Source organism: Myodes glareolus, chromosome 26 (genome assembly GCF_982192425.1).
Source record: "Myodes glareolus chromosome 26, mMyoGla1.1, whole genome shotgun sequence".
Lineage (NCBI taxonomy): Eukaryota > Metazoa > Chordata > Mammalia > Rodentia > Cricetidae > Myodes > Myodes glareolus.
The window spans coordinates 15,280,977-15,300,936 of NC_142051.1; the positions used below are offsets into that span (position 1 = coordinate 15,280,977).

Genomic DNA, 19,960 nt, shown 5'->3' on the forward strand with positions numbered 1-19,960 from the left:
ACGGGATAGTTCTTTATGTTACTGTAAGGTTGGTTTGATTTCACATGAACTAGATTTTATTGTACCAAATCAAAAAGATTAAATCCTAAATAATTCTCAAGTTTATTTGTGTGCCAGCACCTGCATGTTAGAGGAGGACCTTGGAAAAGTGGATTCTCTTTCCATGTGTTCAGGAGATCATGTTCAGGACACGCGGCTTGGTGGCAAGCCCCTTTACCAGCTGAGCCATCTCACTAGCCCTTACATTATACTCACACAGACTTTGGGTCAGCAAGAGGGTAAAGGTACTTCCTGCCACTGCCAAGCCTGGTGACCTGAGTTTTATCCCTAGGAGCCACATGATGAAAGGAGAGCATCAATTTCTGCATGCACATCATGGCACACACCCTTCTACATACACAATAAATCAGTACAATGTAACAAAACACAAGTTTTATATTTACTCATTGTTCTTTTCTGAGTGAAAATGTATTACTTTTATTTAACAAAAGTAAACTGATATAAATTCTGTTAAAAATTTAGCTAATGCTAAAACACAAATAGGGGATATTTTCAAATTTCACAACTTTGTGTATGTGAACTAAAAAACTTAGTTTTGAAAGCATATTCCAAATGAAATATATAACTCCAGTATACATATACATACTTGCCTGTTTACTCAAAAATTTTTACCTGTTGAGAATTTAAACAAAGACTTTCCTTCCACTTTCTATAATTGAAACTGAATTGAAATTTAAGTCCTGGCAATGCTGAAGCATGCACGGGCAGCCTATAGATGGCGGTTCTGTTAAACTTGTTCATATTGGGTTTCATGGTCTAAGTGGATAAGCATGACTAACCAGGTCTCTTCATCATTTTCCATAATACCAGGATATTATTATACCAAGCATCAATCAAACTGAATATTCACTTTTTTCATTGATGGTTCTTTAACTGATTTTTACGTAGATCCTAAGATTTTCAGTAAGTTAAGTTCTTAGAGAAGACATAAAGCTCCAGTCTTGTTCGCTTTAAAGCTTCACTCTCAGCTGACGTGCAAGCTCTTCTGACCCTCTACTTCCACCTACTCAGCCAGGGAGCATCCGAGTGACTTGGCAGCTGTGTGGGAGAAATCTGGCTTTCAGATATCTAATTCTTTAAGTCTAGTGCCCTTGGTGTTTGTGGTAGAAGGGAGAGAAAGTAGGCAAACATTTGCCCTTAACTAGGTGAGCATGCTATATTTACCAACTCTATATACTGATACTCTCTGAGTGTCAGCAGCTCTGTCTCTGAGGAGGTTTCTTTGATGGAGGCAGCATGGGCTTTGATTATGTAGTCTCATCCTATCGCAGCGACAATACATTCTGCTGAAAAGCAACCTGGGGAGGAAGTCTTATTTGGCTTACGTTTCCAGATCTTACTCAGTTCACCACTGAAGGAAGTCAGGGCACGATCTGAAGCTAAAACTATGACAAAATGCTGCTTACTGGCTCATACTCTTTTCTTACGCAGCCCAGGACCACCTGTCTAGGGATGGTACTGCCCACAGTGGGCAGGGCCCTCCTGCAAAATTAGTGACACAAGACAACTCTTCACAGATATACCCACAGATAAAGTCACAGGCCAGTTGGGTTTAGACAATATTTCAACCAAAGCTTTCCTCTCAGGTGACTGTAGGTGACATCAAGTTGACAAAGTTACGTAGGACAACTACTTTTTTAATGGTGTGATTCTGGAAGTTTACCTTTTGCAGTCTTATTGTATCAGCCTTCATACTGACAAAGCTCACCTGACCTGGAGTTCACACTACCCATGGCATGGTATGACAATCTCCATCATTGTTCTAGAGACAGATAGAGAGGCCACTTTCCTGTTGTCCTGGCTTCTTTGAAATTAATTTCCTTTTATTCACCTCCAGTTGTTCAACAAGTCCCTTCCCAAGGCAGTATCTAACAGAGAAATGTGTCTGTCTTTCCTACATTTAGGAAGGATCTTTACAAGCCTTTCAAACACCCTCTCCCACTTCAGCTGCATACTGGCAGAGGCTGGCCACCAAGCAGTACTGCTTCTCTCTTCTCCCTATGGTCTGTCACTTTTGACTAGACGTGGAGAGAGGTACATGTTTGGAGGTGGTGCTAGGGCTGGCTAACTTTACCTAATATTTAAATTTAGGATGTAACATGTCTGATACACTTTATACTCAGCTTAATGGTGCAATCGCAACTCTAAGGAAATGGGGAAACTTCCAGTCAGTATTATGGCATCCATTTATAAACAAATATTCAGCTCTAACTATACCATGGTGTTAATGCTAGCTTATTATCGTTCTTGGGGTTAAGAAAAAATAAACCCAAAAAACAAAATTCAACCCCTAAAGGATTAGAGAAATATCTCATCTAATCCTGTTCAAAATGTCTTTTGTGATACAATTCATACCCTGTATTATCATTAATCATAGAAAATCCTTAATCTTCATGTACAGGAACCCAGAACTTTCAAGTATACTGTTTTCATCAAATACAGATGGCTTATAGTTTTCAATAAAAATTAATACACTAAAGAATACACATATATATTAAAAATAAGAAACAGCTTTGCAACAAGACTAAACTAGTAGCTTATGAACCAGTGTACTGAGGGAGGGACTGAGGAACAGTTTAAGTCCTTCCTTTCCCTTCTCTACTGTAACCTCTGTTTCTACAGGGAACCAGACACTCACAAGTTCTTCAGGATAGAGTGGAATACGTATGCTATTCATTCACTGCAGAACAGAACCAACTCTCCCCTCTGTACCATACTACAGTTAAGAAGGCACTTTTGTTCTTCAAGTTTTTGCTTTTAGCAGGAAGAAGTGAGATTCCACCACACGGCTGCCCATTAGGTCCTCCAGTTGGTAGTCCTATGTTTTATGATCTCTTCTTATGTTTATTGAATAACAGGAACAGCTGCCAAGCTTGTGATTGATTAACCACCTCTCTGGGTTTTACACCCATCTCTTCCATAGGCTCTCTTTTGGTAATGCAACTGGACACGGTCTGAGTATCCCTCTCAAAGGTTCATGTGCTGGAAAATTCATTCTCCATATGGTGATGCTGGGAGGCTGGGAGGTCACTGCGAATGCTGCCCTCTATACTGCTATTTATACTACCACGATGTTAGCTGTCATAAAGTTCACCCTAGAGCTAGGCAAAGGCCTGTGCAATGCTCTTGGACATCCAGAACTGTGAGCTGAATAAACTAAGTATTACCCCGATTCAGGGACTCTTTGTCATAGCAACAGAAAACAGACCAGCACATGGATGCTTACAAAGAACCACTTCCCTGTTGTAAGCTGCTTTATTAAAGAGAAAAGGTTTGAGGATGTTTAAGGACCACCTTTGCCAGTCAACTGTGGCAGCTACAGAAAAATTTGTAACAGACGTTAACAGAAACTAATCCTTTACTAATACAGTGTTTTGTGAAATCCACTGGTTAATTCTAAGCAGTGCTTTTTAAAACACCTTAATTGTGGCCACAGGCTTTACTGCATATGAGCAGAGCTACCATAATGAAAATACAGAGTTATTTGGGTGTTGCTGCTAATATTCTAACTGTGATGTCTTTCAAAAGTGACAGGCTGGGAACTGGGCTCAGTGAGGAAGGGTGCTTGCTGTGAAAGCTTGAGGACCTCCATAAAAAGCCGGGTGTGGCCAGACATGAGAGCCTGTAGTCCCAGTGCTGGGGCTTGCTGACCAGACACCTTGGTCAAAGATGGTGAGCTCCAGGTTCAGGCAGGGACTCCATCTCCAGAGAATAAGGCAGACGGTGGCAGAATAGGACATTTGCCTCTTTCTCTGGCCTCTGCACACACACGTGAGCTCACAGATGAAAATGCACACACCATTCACCACCCAGTCCACTTTCCCCACAGTGATAGGTCTTTTAAAACCGTTAGGAGCTGTGGGTGAGATGTCAGCTCACAATCTGACACAAATATTAGGAAATCACAGGAGCAAAATCACATGACCACTAGCTGACACTGTAAGATCTAACCATTCAAGAATACACTTCACTTTCCTACTTGATATTTATTGTGCCAGTAGAAAATATAAAGCTAGCACACTTACATTTCTGTTGTTTATTTAATGACTATTTTTAGGGGTATTAACTTCATTGCACTTACCTTTCCTGATGTCTCATTACTGTTGTTTCTCTGTTTATAGTTAAGATTATATGTGACCTTTTACATAAAACCATTATACTGCCATTTTAACTATTATTTGTTGAATATTAGGTTATTTCCAAATCTATATATCCATGAAACATTTTCACAACTCAGATTCAGCCGTATTTTTGTTCCATTTTCACATAGCACAATGGAATCTGTGGAGGTTGACAATTTGCCCGAAAGTTATCAGTGAGCATGCTTCAGCTCAGGTTTTTAATATTTGCTTCCTAAATCTCTGGTGATATGCTAATGTATTCTTTAATATCTGTAATTTTTCACAAAACTTTATTTTTTGTATTTAAAGCCAGTAAGAGGCCAATTATGGATCACAAGGGAACCAACTATGTAAGTTAATAATTTCTATTGACTTTAATGCTCATGGTTCTGTGTTTCGAACTGGACAAAGCTACATGATGAAACTGATGTTGAATGATGGGTAATGGGTAAGTATTGTCACTCCTTGTGTCTGGATCAAAGGCTTAAAAAATGGGAAAACTGAGCAATCGCAGTAATATGGATATTCCAAATTTAAGTGACCCTTGCTGACTTAGTCCCCCTCACTTTTGTTTTCTTGAGATGGGGTCTCTACATAGCCCTGGCTGTCCTGGAGATCTCTGGGGAGATCAGGTTGTCCTGGAACTCACAGATCCATGTGCCTCTGCATCTGTATGCTGAGATTAAAGGTGTGCACCACCATGTCTAGTTGCTGTCTTAATTTTAATGATTAGGGTTCAGAAAATAATAAAAATTATTATGAACATAAAACATCCTTCCTTCTGCTTTGCCCAGCTCTGACTTAACATAAAATTAGCATGCACAGGAAGTGCTTGCATTATGGCATTTTACACCTCTTCATTGCTTTCTTTTCTGTGCAGCTTTTAATTTCCTGCAATTCAATTTTTCAATTCTTGCTGGTTTCTTCCTGTGTCATTGCAGTCCTTTTCAGAAAGCCCCTGCCTCTACATTCAAGTGTTTCCTCTAGCGGTTGAGGTCTTTGATCCACTTTGATTTTTGTACGGGTGAGAAATAGGAATCGAGTTTCCTTCTGTAATACATTGTCCCGCGCTACTGTCTCGCCAGCAAGAATGACGCAGGGCACGTAGGATCTTTCTGCAGAACAGCTTTTTAATGCATCTTGAGAGCGAGAGCATAAGCCAACATGGCGGAGACCCAGAGTGAGGCGAACCCAGCCCTTATATAGGAAACAGTCCCCGCCTCGGACGTGTCACTCTCAGATTGGTCAGCTGCCCATCATCCCAGATGACGCCTCGGGAGAGGCAGGGACTACAGCGTTGGAAATTTACCAACACATGCGCGTTATCCTGTTCACTGGGAACCGGATGTCAGCGCCATCTTGGAATGGCGAATGTGGTTGCGGTCCTCTACAATACATGAATATCCAGTTTTCAGCACCATTTTTTGAAGTAGCTACATCTTTTGCAATGAGTATTTTTGGTATCTCTGTTGAAAATCATGTGGTAGTTGCATTAATAGCAGAAGCTCAGAAAAACACATCTCTCTATCTTATAAATTACACAATGTCATTTATACACCTATGTGCAACAAATGTAATGTGCACATGTATGTTGTTCGGTCCGGGTCTCATGCCCATGGCACAGAGATCCGTACAATTTTCTGGGAGATAGGACAATGTTTTGTTCTAAGGAGGTGACTCTTGGTGGGTTTCTCAATAGCTTCAGAAGAGATGCTGCTGCTTCTGGGGAGGAGATAGACTAAAAAGGTTGTACTGGTTAATTATCAATAATGTTATCAATCATGTTCATATTTTGAAGCTTTCATAAAAATCCCTAAGGATTGGGTTCAGAGAGCTTCCAGATAGCTGAACATATGCAGGTTCCTAGAGTGTGGCACACCTGAAGAGGGTATAAATCTCCAGGTCTTTCCCTGCATCTCACCCTATGTATCTCTTCCATTTGATTATCTTAGGATCTTCCTTTATAAATTCATGAGTACAGGTAAAGTGTTTCCCTGAAGTCTGTGATAAACAGGAAATTAACTGAAGCTAAGGAAGGGGTTATGGAATCTTGACTTACAGCGTTTTAGTCAGGAAAGGAGGTGACAACTCCTGACTTGCAACTGGCATCTCAAGTGAAGAGCAGTCTGTGGAACAGGTCCTGACACATGGGATGTGATGCTCTCTTCAGGTACGTAAAGTCAAAACTGAACTAAGTTCATCAAAATAGAATGTCCTCACCACCCTTTTGGTGTTAACTACACAATGGGAGAGCAGTGATTATTTAAAACATTTGTATTGACTCTTGTCTGGCATTTACAGCAGTTCAAACTTCCACGGGCTCAGTCTGATTCCAGTTGCTAACAGCCATTTCTGCCCTCCTGTGTGCTATGGGCTGAACTGTACTACTACTCCTGACCACTCTAATCTCCCATACCTCAGAATATGGCTGTGGTGGAAATCAGTTTGTAAAGACGTAATTAAGGCCAAGTGAGGTCACATGGGTGGACATAATGCTCAGCACCTGGAGTCTTTGTAAGCGTTAGGACACAGCTAAGCAGAGGAAACCCATGTGCAGACACTGGAAGCATACAGGTACTTCCCAGTTGAGAGGACAGGTCCTCAACAGAAACCAACACTGTCAACATCATCTTTAATGGCTGACTACTTTTCATTCCATGGTGGTTGCTTAGTCAACAACGCAATACATACTGCAGCAATTGTACTGTTATACACATCCTTGTTTCCTTACGATGTTCTTTTAGAGGAGGACCTGAGTGAGGGCTCTGGGCTTTAATAGTCCACTCTAGAAACGTGCTGCCGGTTTATACTCTCAGCAGGGTAAGAAGCTGCTTCTCTGAACTGTCCTCTGCACGCCCATAAGGAATCTTTTAACAGCTAAAGACTAATGAGCTGCACATGTTGTCACGAGGCGGGACTTACCCTTAACCTTTTGTCATGTGACCACTCCTAGCTCACGATACTTCTGTGTATTTGAGATGAAGAAACTAAGTTCGGTAATATGTAAAAACCAAACAGACGACTAGTTACAATCTCTGCTTTAGACACAATACATAGTGTTCTGATTTGATGTGCAGTATGCTGCATCATTCATCCTGCTCCCCTTCCTTTCTGTAACGCAGGTTTCCTGGAGATGGAGGGCGGGTGATCTATCTTCATTACCAAGGTCCGGCTATCTCATTAGTTTAGTGCTGTATTTTCCTAGCTTGGATTTTACGAATTTTGCAATTACTCCTGTAGAAGGTAGTATTAGAGAATAAACTACCTTAGGGAGGGTTGCCAAGGGAAGTCTGCCAGAGACAGTGTAAAAAGGCTGACATTTTCTTCCATAGTCTAGGTTACCTTAAAACCTGTGGTAGTCATTCGGACTCAATGTCAAGCTCCAAATAGTGGTTTTAATAATAAAAAAATAAAGGTAACCAATCTTTCTTCACATAAAAAATGGAAAGGAATGCAGTGCAGATACCATGTTCTGACCCACAAAGTCCTGAGAGATCTTAGTTTCTACCTGTTTAAAGTTTTGCCAATTCTTAAAATGAAGGAACCTATATATGTCCTACCTTGGCAAGGAGAGTCCCAGGCTATCACTATTTCAGAGCAGAAACCACCGACAGGAGTACAGGGATGAAGAGAGGGCTGTTCTGGACGAGCATATGACAAGGACTACAGAGGGAATGGAGCACACTAACTGGTCAGTGAGTGCGGTCACGTGGCTACAAAGCAGGCTAGAAAAGTGCAGTCTCTACACCAGGCAACCTCGTGTCCACAGTTGTTACTCTGAAAAAGCGAAATTTGGGGGGTGGCAACTAACAGTCTGTGCTGAAGAGTGTGGTGTATGACAGAAAGGGGAGGCAAAACAAGTGAAAGGCCTTTTAGGTTTCATTCCACACACATACATACATACATACATACACATACACACATGCATATGAAAGCTATGGGGGGTTTTAAAACACAACTGAACAAAAAAAATTCAAACGTGGTTCTGCTGGTATCCAAGGACGGCTGACAGAGGTGTGCATACAGAGTAGGTACTGCTGTATTCTAGAAAGACCTGGCAGCTGACAAGGGCAGGAGTGAGCTGATGGGGAGTGAATTCAGAATGCATCTGTAGCGAGTTCACGGCACAGGCTGCTAAGGTGATTAGATTGAGGAGAATTTCCCATTCTCTGCCTAAGTAGGTACCAGTGGCAGGAACTTACAGAACTCAAGAGAGGAGCAAGCTGGGGAGTAAGAGGGGAGCCAGCCATTCTTTCTCAGACAGTTATATCTGAGATGTCCTCTTCATTCCTTGTCATGGCAAACACACCAGCATCGTATCTACTGCTTTTTTTTAAAGGAAGGCCTTTCCCTTCTACAAATATATACAAACTTATTCTTTCCTTAATAAAGCATTTTCCCCAAATCCAAGGGAAAACGTCTGTAAAAAAAATTGAACATATATTTTAAAAACACACAAACATATGCAGTGTGAGCTGTTTTCAAGTAAAAGTAACAATATTTTTAAACACCTTCACTACCAAAATTTAAAAAAGATCAGTAAATGGGTAAATATGATCATTATCAGCAATTACTACGAATCTTTTTTGTTGTTTTTGAGACAGGTGTTACAAGTATGTTGTCCAGGCTAGCTTCAAACTGAGGCTGACTCTCTTGTCTCAGTCTGCATAGTAATAGGATCACAGAGACATGTCATCAGGTCCGGTTTTGGTGATAACGCAGTTTGTTTGACAAGGTCTCACTTTATATATAGCCCTGGCTGGCCTGCAACTAGTTATATAGATCAGAGGTCAGCCTTTCTGTTTCCAAAGTGCTAGGCATAAAGAACTGTAAAAATTATGCCCATGGAAGAAGGTTTTGAAGCAACAGGACGATTTAAAATTTTTAATGCGTGCTTACATCATTATGTTGAGCCACCAACACAAACCTTTAATAAAATGCTAGGCCAATCAATACCTATCAAATAGATCTTACCAAGTTATAGATTCGACACATAGTATAGAAGTTAAAAGCATGGGCATTAGTCCTAAGCAAGTAGTGCTCTCAGGAGTAATAGGATCACCAAATTTCTTTCTAGCATCCCTATTCCGTGTACTTATTAATAAAATGTTCTTATCTTGCCCAGTGGAAAACTAATCATAATAAAACTCTCAGACCTTCCCCACTGTGTTTTTAAAGTTAATACAGGTAAGAAATGTGATGAATTAAAACATTTAATGTTACTTTATGTGACGATGCTATACTATATACTATATAGCCAGGTTATGGTGCTCTGTATCACATGCAATCTCACACACTCACACACACACACACACACACACACATACTACATATGCCTAGAGGTACAGTCAGTCCAGTCCGAGAACACACTACCTTATGGCAGTAGATGTTAACTTGAGAGGAAGAGAAAGGCAGGAAGGAACTGTTGGGGGAAGGGCCATACAGGACTGTGTCCTTCCTTCTTGAATTTTCTGAAGTAACAAAACAAAACACGAAATGGTGGAGTATTTAGTAAAATGAACAACCCAGCAAAATAACTCCCTTTTTCCTGATTACACCAGTACCTGTTGGCATAAAAAAATTTATATATCTGCAGATATATCAAAATACTTTACCTTCAAAACCATGACAAAGTTATACTTTATTTCACAGTAGGCTTTTATTTCTTCTTGTTCCTTGCCTCTAGCTTTCTAGGATAAATCGAAACTGGAGTGATTGATTGGGGGCAGGAAGAAGGAAATGTTATAAAACAAAAGCAGATATTTTATTTACTTCAAATAGTAATCCACATTCATAAAATCAATTACTCAAACAGGAATAACAATACATTTTGAAACTGAGAACTTCAAATCCCACAGAGGTGTTCAGCAAGTTTTAGTAACTATAAAACACGAAGTTTACGAATGTTCACAGCAATAAAGGAAGAGTACTATACGGCAAAGAAAACGAATTTCAGTTTCAGGGCAGTCCTGTTTTGAGGAGCAAAACGTTCTTTTCTCCAAGTTTTCACTACAGCCATAGTATTTCCAAGCAGTCTGGGCCAACTGGTCACTACGGTTGACCAAGGGCGTGCCGGGCGGGAACTAAATTAAGTACTATAAACATCGCTCGGTTAGATTAAGTACACCCGGCAGTGCTTTAAAAACATGCTTCCCTTACTTCCTCTCACCAGGTTTAGACCGAAACACGTCAAAACCAAAACAAAACAAAAAGCAAGCAGCAGAAAAAGGGGGGGGGGGGGGGGACGGACGAGTAGACGTCCGGGTTTCGGCGTCGGGGAACTCACTTCTCAGTAGGTGACGGCGACGTGCGGCGGGGGCACCGCAGGCTGCGGGAGGAGCCGAGCCCCGCGAACACCGTGCAGGCAAGGTAGTAACGTCCCCGGGGACTGACCGCAGGAGGTGCTCGGGGGCGGGGTGTCCGACAAAAACACAAACACAAACACGCTGCGCGTCCCCGGGTGGGCGGACCCACGCCGCCTCACCATTCCCCGCCCCTGCACCCGAGGCCGCGCTCGGACCCCAGGCCGCGGCTCCGGGCCGGCGTGGCGGCGGTGTGTCTCCGGGAGACGGTCGAGACCGCAGAGCTCCTCCCCCTCCCCCGCTCTCCGGAACCGGCGCCTGGCAGCGCCGCACCTCGGCCGGAGCCGGCGGAACCCTAGGGAAGGCTCCCGGGGAGCGCCGAGCTTCTCACCGTCGCCCGGAGTGCCGAGAAGCACCCCATCCATCCGGCGAGCATTGCTCGCCACCTTCTGCCGCCGCCTAGAGCGAAGTCGCAGCGACGGGGGTCACGGCGGGGGTCAGAGGGTAAAGGTCTTGCTCCCAGCAGCCTCCGCGGTGGATACGTCGCCATCTTGGATCCGCGGGACAAGAAAATTCATGCGGTGAGTTTTTGGCAAATTTTCGGAAGTCTGGCAGCGGGGCGCGCGGCGGGGGAGGCGGATTGAGGGCCCCCGCAAGGCGGGGGAAGGCCTCGGGGCTAGTCCGGTCGCGCCCGGGGTCCGCGGATAGCGTCCCGGCCCGCCGCTTCCCGTTGCTTTTGTCTCGGCTCCAATCGAGAGAGGGAGAGCGGAGCGGGCGGGGAGGGGGGTGGCGGCGCTGGAGGAGGGAGGGGGTGTGTGGCGGGGTGGACAGGACGTAAAGCGTCGCCGTGCTCGGGCCGCCACCGCCGCAGCAGCAGCTCCGGAGCCTCTAGGCCCGGTCCCGGTCGCCCGCCCTCCCGCCCGCCCGCGGCGGGGCTTTCCCCGCACTCGGCTCTCCCGGCTCCCGCCGGCGCGGAGCGGAGCGGTCCCCACCACCCTGCTGCTTCCTGGGGTGAACGAGAAGGCGGCAGCGCCGGGCAGCATCCGAGGAGCCCCGGCCGCCTTCGACGGCTCTGCCACGTTCCCAGCAGCTGCCGGTCCTTGACTCTTCCCCGTTCTTGCAGTACACGCGCAGCATCCGCCACTTGTGTGTTTTTGTTTGGGAACGATGGGGACATCGGACCGGCTAACGGGTCTCAGGAGCCTCCAGGCCCTGAGACACCGAAGGCCCCTGCAAGGTGGAGGGAGGAGGAGGAGAGCAACTCCGGTGCTGCTTCTGCCACCGTTCGCGGAGAAGGAAGCTTCCCTGGTGGTATAGAGACTTGAGTTCGGATGGTCCTGGGGCGGCGGAGGAACCCCGAGACACTTCTGTCTGTGAAGTTGCAAGCCCTGGTTTCTACTTCCGCCGGGGCCTCTCCTCTCTACCTTTTGCTGTCTTAGGTCTTAACATCAAAGTTTCATAAAAGAAATAAGTCGGGTTAAAAGAAACCTGGTAGTTCTTAATTGAGGTACTGTTTGTCTAGGAGAGTTTAGAACTCTTGTTATCTGTAGGCCCGTAGAAAAAGCTACTTGTAATTTTCTTTTGTAAAATGATTTCGAAGGTTTTGTCATTTGCATTTACTTTGAGCCCTTGTTAGTACGTTATTACTGCCAAAGAATTTCTCTGTACGGGTACCACTTTCTTGGAAATCCTAGGAGACATCTCCACTTTTCAACATCTGGAAAACCAAGTGCTTACAGTGTTTTTGCTTCATTTTCATAAAATTCTTGATCCAAGAATTCTCTTTCATCATCTGGACAGCTCCTAATAAAATACAGCAATACGATCCTTAGATTCTTGGCAAATGGTAGTAAGTATGATACTGACTTAACCAAATCTGTTCACAAGGGAAGGCAGGCATATTTAGTGTTCAAAACTGAATACATTTTCAATTCTTCTCCATAGTGAGAAATTTTAGAGCTAGGGAATTGTGTCCCTACTGATTTCTCTTCCCAAGGAAATAAGTGGGGGTAATTTATATGGAGAGAGTGGGATAGACATTTAAAAAAAAAAAGTGTATACTTTCATAAGAAGTTTATTTTGGGAATGCTTGATATATTTGACAACAAACTCTTTCCAAACATCACTGGATTTCTCTTTTGCAATTTTTTAAGATAATTTTATGCCAGATTGGAAGTGTTGTTTAAAAATCCAATACACTGAAATGACTGTCTACACCAAAATATTTGCTTGTGTTCAGATCTTATGTCGTTGATATGTTTCTTAATGGTTCAAAATCATTAATAAGGACTGTGTGCTGCACTCTCTTACTTAGTTTTTGTTGTTATCTTAAATCCAAAGGAAAAGTTCAAAATGCACAGAAGAGACAGTTTCTTCCACTTTTTACTTTGGCTGACTTTGCAAGATCCTTAATTAAAGTGGAACCTTTTCATATTTTTAAAGTGATTTTTTTTGTAAGTAGACCAGAAATAAAAAAAAATTTCACTTTTTTTTGCATTCCTGTTAATGCTTTATTAATACAGTCATTAAGGTGGTGAGTGTATTGTCAGAGCACTGTGGTTCTAATGATACAGTCTAGAGATATCTGTAACCTTATCAGATCCTAGAGACTGAGAGTCATGTGCACATTAACATAACAGTAAATATAACCTTTAAAAATTTAGTTCTCGAATGCTTGTGTGATGAAAAGTGAAGGAAATGGTGCCTGTGTGAGAGGTTTGTGTCCCGTTTATTTGAGAACTGTCTGATATGGAAAATGAAATAAACTCCAAATGTTATGCTCCCTAAAAGAAATAATTACTTCTATTTTCCCTATATAAGGGTAGGTACTTAATTTACTTTTTGGCTTCTCAGATATGCCCCAGGTTTATTTAAAACTTCAGAAGTAAATGTACTCTATTATTGGCAAATTAAGTACACTGGTAACCCTGCTCTGTATTTCTTAAGTAGATGCTGCTGATATTAGCGATACTTTAATGGACCATTATAGAAGTTTTTTCCCACTCCATGGGATAGTACAGTTATTTCCTTTTTTTATTGACAAATTTGCTTCATTAGAAAATTTGGCCTTTGTATGTAAGTAAACCTGATAGATAGTAATAATCAGCATAAGTAACTATAATTTTGTGCTCTTTTGAAGTGATAAGTTAGTAGTAGTATCTTTTGATTAAAATTTTAATTGTGAAATGAATGACGTAGTTCACTGGGTAAAGGCATTTGTCACCAAGCCTGATGACCTGAGTTTGATACCAGGGATCTGACGGTGGAACAAGAGAATCAACTCCCCCAAGTTGGCTTCAGTAGGTATCCACACAAATAACTACATATAATAAGAAACTTGAAAATTTTACTGTAGAGAGTTCATTTTGAGAGCACACATTTAAAAGCAGACTGTAGATCCTATGTGCTTGTTTGAGTGGATATTAGAGGAAAACTTACACGAACAGTGATAGTTTTAGGAAATAATACTTTCTTTTTAACTGTATACAGTGTCTGCCTGAGTATATACCTGCAGGCCTGAAGAGGGCACTAGATCTCATTATAGATGGTTGTGAGCAACCATTGTGGTTGCTGGGAATTGAACTCAGGACCTCTGGGACAGCAACCAGTGCTCTTAATCTGAACCATCGCTCCAGCCCCGGAAATGATACTCTTAAGTATGATTTTCTTACCTGGACGTCAAATAGTTTAAATTTTGTGTAGGTGTGTGAACTTGCATGTGTATAGTGTGCGTGTGAGTGCGAGTGTCTGCAGAGACTGCAGACTTCAGACCCCTGGAGCCTGAGATAGCTGTGACCCTCCTGACATGGAGCCTAGGAACTGAACTCAGGTTCTCCGGAAGGAGCAGCAAGTGCTCCTGCCTGCTGAGCCATTTCTGCAGCCCCTCTAGTGGATTTTGTAACCACAAAACAATAAGTCAAGGTCCCAGGCGCGCAGTTTCAGGGGCAGTTTCAGAATTAATAAGCTGTACTGTAGTTTGAGTGGTATTGTATATAGCAGTGGATCAGAAGACCTAGGTTATGATAGAAGTAGCTCTTGTTGATTCAGGTGACTGTCCTTCCTGACCAAGAATGATTTCTACCTTTGATATTTGGAAGAATTGACTTTATTGTAACATTTTCAACGTGGGAAAAAGCTGTGCTCAAGTTGATATTTATTGTAAAATAATTTACATTTGAAAAGAACTATAAGGGAAATTGGGGCTTAAGGATATAAAAATATTTTATAATTTTTACCTTGGATCAGTTTATTGAACTTTAAGTGGTATAGTATCTTTGTTTCTGTGTGGCGTTCTTTGATTTCTACTTTAAAATTTCAACTCTTAGGACAAATCATGCTAGTATAGCTTATTCATCACTATCAGGGATTTTTTTTTTTGTTTTAGAAATGGAATTCTTTATTTTTTTTGTTTGTTTTGTTTTGGGTTTTTGAGACAGGGTTTCTCTGTGTAGCCCAGACTATCTCTGTAGACCAGGCTGGCCTTGAACTCACAGAGATCTGCCAGCCTCTGTCTCCCGAGTGAGTGCCTGGCTTAGAAATAGAATTCTTACTCTGTTTTCTGACAGCTCTTTCTCTAAAATGAAGATGCAGATGCCTTGTGTGTAACTTATAAGGGAGGGATGCTGCTCCATTATGAAGTGATAAAACGGTTTACATCATCTGAACCTTGATATGGGTGCATGACTAATACAGTATGCAAATGGAGAACCAAACTGTTTAGAAAAGAACAGAACATTTTTTCTTTGCTAGACACTTAAATATTTTGTGTATGATTAAACTCAGGGTCTGGGTTCATTTAGATTGCGTGTTTTTGCCCCACTTCTGATGAAAATTTTACTTTTCATAAGCATGTGTTTGCGTGTTGGAAGGGTTAAGTGTCACTTCTCTGTTGCTTGGTAAACTTAGAACTCGTGTCATTTTCCTCATGAACTCCTTCTTGACTCCACAAGTCTTACCATTACTGAGTATGAGTATGCCACCATGAATCTTCATTTACCTTTCTTCTCTCTCCCACCGTAACGTCCACAGGTCTGAGTCCTAGCAGTATAGGACTCTTGTCTTGATTACATTTACATACCTGGTACTTTTCTGTATGTAGTATTTATCAGATTCTCAAGGAACATGCTTCAGGAAAAACAGTGGCTGGATTAGCGGTTGTCAGTGATTTGTTTACCAGGCTACAGGGCAAGAGCAACAACACTTTGGAAAGATGGGTAGATATCTCCTGTTTCCTCATTTCTTGCTTCTCTCTTTTGAGCCTTCCTTTTTATTCTTAATTTACTGCTTTACCTGTTAGAAAGTAGGTAACTAACTTCTTGAGAACTATCTGTAGGGTTTGTGTGGAATTTTGGAAAAAATGTTAGTACAATATTGATACTGTTGTATTGGTACAGTATTGATACTGAGCCGGTATTTGGTATTTCTAGCTGTACTTTGCATGGCCACAGGCATTTGTGGAAGGTATTATGTAGTATCCAGAAGGTAACTGTCTTTATAATACTTAGCCATGACCTACTAGATTTAAGCTGTTTGATGTTGGATTCTTTTTGTTTGTTTTTCTCCTACCTTTTCCTCTCTAATGCCTGACCCAAAGTTCCCTACAAAGGCAGAATTCTCTAGTCTTTGTTTAGATTTTGATATGCTGAGAATCAAACCCATAACCTTGGCATATACCGGTGAGCTACATTGATCATATAATTATTTAGTTTGAATATCATAGTTCTTAGAGAGGTTAGGTGAGATGCTTTAGTATATCTTTAAATCTGATTTTAAAAATAAATCTAGCAAATTTCAGCTACAATTGTTCCTCTTGACGAAATTACTGGTCACTCAAATTTTTAATATTTTATGTAGAAACAAATGTTAACATGCTGTATAGTTATTTTACTTTTCTAAAATCTGTAAAGGTATTTGTTTTACTTTTTTGATACTGGGTCTCACTGTGTAACCATGGTTGTTCTGCAGCTTGCTATGGGATTATAGGTGGGTACCCCTGTGCATTTCTGAGAGGCTAAAATTTGAGAACTAATTTAGCCTCTCAGGGTTTGAATGAGAGACCTTTAAAGATGAGAGCCAGCTTTTTTGTCCAATTTACAAATACTGAGAACAAGCAGGATAAACGATTCCTGGGCTGCATTTAATGGAAATGCTCATGCTTGACTTACAGAAATCTTTTCTTCCATTGTACTTAAGTATATGTCTTCAGAGACTTGAACTACTAAAGCTCCAAAGGGTGCATATTTTTAAAAAGAATTTGTTCTAGTATTGAGGATGCTCTCTCTTGTTTTTGCTTGATTGAAGCATATTAATGTGAAAATAGGTTTTCACTTGACTAGGTGTAGTGGTACACACCTTTAATCCCAGGAGAGGTAGGCAGATGTCCTGAGGCCAGCCTGGTTTGTGTAGCAAGTTCCAAATCAGCCAGGGTTATACATTGAGACCCTCACTCAAAGAGAAAAGAAAGAAAAAGAAAATAAGCCCCTACTCAATAAATTTCAGTGTGCCAAGGAATGATAAACAAGCTTGGTTGTATATTTGGGTGGTTTGGGTAGCATTGAATAGGCTCGCCATTTCCTCACCAAACATACTGGGAAGCCATTTTTCATTTATACATCAGATTTAGAAATACAGCTCCATTGTGTATAAGCATCTGGACAAAATGTAGTGACCGATTATGCAATAGTGTTTTGGGAGAGAAGCATTTGGTTTTGTGTCATAACTGCCACATGAGCTTTTATGTCTTTTTGCTTTGTTAATTATGATTTTCCTGCATACAGATTTTAGGTTTTTTTACTTTCATAGATCAGTAAAATTGTATGAAGTTTACCATGTCATTAAAAAGATCTAGTTTGTTTGGCATTATTGCCTTGTACTTTAAAAATACTTGTACAGTACATTCCCAGTGCTGTAGTTTTGTCACATTGATGTTAAAGTTAAAAATAGTTAAAATTTTAACATTGGCATTTATAGAAACAGAATAGTCAGCCTGTTTAGGTTAGTAGTAGAAATAGGGAATTACGAAGGTCTTTTTTTTTTTTATCAGTCTAGACTCAGTCTCATCTTTTATTTATTATTAGTATTACTCTAGAAAAAATATGGTTTAACAAGTTAAGAAGGTATAAGTGGATGGTTTGTTTCGTTTTTTTCTGGCCACCTTGTAAATGTAGGATATTTTATTCACTTGAGAGAGAAGTTTGAGAGAGTCAGCAGATTTCTGTTTCAAGCTGGATGCCCTGACAATATTCAGCAGCTACTTATGTTTTTAAAAATCATAAACATGCTTTGAGAAACACTGAACACCTATAAGTAATAATATTAAAATGAGAATAGGCAGAAATCAGTCTTTGATGACACATTTTATACATTTCCCTAATGCATAATCCCTAGAGATGATTTGCTGAGTAGAGGGGCCTTGAGCTCTGCCTTAACTTTGTAATCACAGAGTAGTGCTTTGAGGGTGTAGCTTTTACCAGTTTTTGTGTGAGTGAGCATATCTAGTGAGAAACTAAATAAGCTATAACCATTCTGATTTGCATTGTCTTAGGAGAAGTTCAAGGTGTATTCTTAGGCATGCCAGATAAAACCTTGAGGTCTACAGTAACCGGCTAACCATGCAGTTGAGTTAGCAGCCTCCAAAGTGTTCAGATTCAATATGAGATGGCCAGTGAGTGCGTGCGTGCGTGCGTGCGTTGCGGGGGGGGGGGAGTCATGTTTTCAAATAGATGCATATGTGTAAAGAATGGTGACTCATGTTTCAGGGGTTCTGTGAAATGCTCAAAGTGTTTGAGCATAGTTGAGAAGCACTGAACTTCATAATCACCTTGATTACTGCCAGTCCTTAGGTTTTGTGTTTTGAAGGAGTTAAGACTTTACCTTTGTTTCTGTAGATATAAAACTCATAGATTTTTTTTCCTTTTTAAAAGAAATAGTTTAGATAGAAATTGTTAAAATTTAAATTTTTTTTTCTGGATTGTCATTCCAGGTGTTCTCAACCAATTCTTAGTGATTTATTTGAGTGTTTGCTCAATGTTAGACATTATCAGTGCTGGGTGTATGTTAGGGATCTATGTAAGTATCTACCTATAAACTAATGTCCTGATTAATATCAGGAGAAATAAAATAAGTCATTTTAGGATGTTGAACTTGTGAAGGGAGCAGCACTTGACTGGCGTTGACTAAAATGAGATTACATAGCGTTGAGAGAGGGCCTTGGTTTGTGGGGTATCATTTGAACAGGAAGTATAAGAGGAGAAAGCTATGCAAGAATATGGGGGAAAGATAATACAAGAGGGAAGAGTAGAATGCCTTGAGGTGGATCAAGTTTTACATGCTTTGAAGAAAACAACATATTTCATGATCAATACTAGCTTTTTGCATAAACAAGGTGCACTCTAACCAGTAAAGAGTGGTTAAGATATGATCCTGTCTCTTAATGGATGTAAGAGTAAATCCTGTAAGCTTTAGTAAGTTTTAGCAGGCCATGTGGTGATTGGATTGTTTTTCATTAAGAGGCTTTGAAAATGTTTTCTAGATCTGACAGAATTGGGGTCTGTCTGTATTGTAGAAAGTTATATTGGAGAACAAATATAAAATGACCTGATTTGCATCTCCTTAGAATAATGAAAGCATGCATAGGATTTTGGTTTTGTGGTAAGTGGTCATTGGCATTCCTAAGAATTTGGTGGTGTTTTCGTTAATCAGGCCCTCTTGTGTAGTGTAGTTCAGTAACTGTTACAGTGTGGCCCATACTATTATGTTTGTACCGAGTCATTTTTCATGATTTAAGTTTTTGTGGTGCATTCTTCAGTAACATTGTAGGGTAGAGAGAACAGCCTTGTTAATTAAGTTGTTTCAGAAAAATGATGTTTGTCTAGGGTGAGTTGGCCTTCAGAAAATGGAAGAGAATGACAAGGTGATCATAGGGCTTAAAGGTTTCTGGGATCACATACAGGTTAATTAAGGAGGTGATGTAGCCATCACATAAGAGGTCTTTTCTTTTTTTAAATCTTTAATATTGGAACTGTGGAGTCACTAGCCAAATTTTTAATATCTTTCCCCATCCCTTCTAAAATAGCCAGATATCTGTTTCTGGCAGTTTTAGATTCTACATTTGACAATTAAAATCTCAAAGTCCATGGTGTAATTGTCAGTATTGAAGGATTAGATTATCTCTGTTGGACAAATTAAGCATTTTGTGTTAATGTTAGCAAGGTTTTGTTAAAGATTTTTAAACTTGGTAGTTTTTATCTTTTGGAGAATTTGCTTATGATACATTTAAGCCAAAGCTTTAATTCAAATTTTTTATGTAAATGGAGAGAACATACTAAGTTTGGGGGAACAAAATTTGAATGTTCTTATTTGACAGCATTTTAAGTGGGTTTTCAAAAATCTTTAGGACAACTCATCCTGAGTTAAAGTCACTACTCTGACTCAAGTATTGTATTGCTCAGACTCTTCAAATTTCACTTTTGTAATTTT

The 19,960-nt window shown here is 40.8% G+C and overlaps 1 protein-coding gene across 5 annotated transcripts in view; it reads left to right on the top strand.

The window, feature by feature from the left end:
* Positions 1-10,924: 10,924 nt before the first annotated feature.
* The window catches only part of Cnot2 (CCR4-NOT transcription complex subunit 2), a 93,455-nt gene continuing 84,419 nt past the window's right edge, over positions 10,925-19,960 (top strand). For 2 of the 5 annotated variants that reach the window (XM_048418560.3, XM_085683343.2), the window contains exon 1: positions 10,925-11,064. Coding sequence is in view for 2 of the 5 variants with exons in the window: in XM_048418562.3 (XP_048274519.1) it covers positions 11,060-11,064 (5 nt within the window). In the remaining 3 variants the exon portion in view is untranslated. The remainder of the gene's footprint in view (positions 11,065-19,960) is intronic. The other 3 variants (XM_048418562.3, XM_048418563.3, XM_048418565.3) reach the window with 2 other exon arrangements.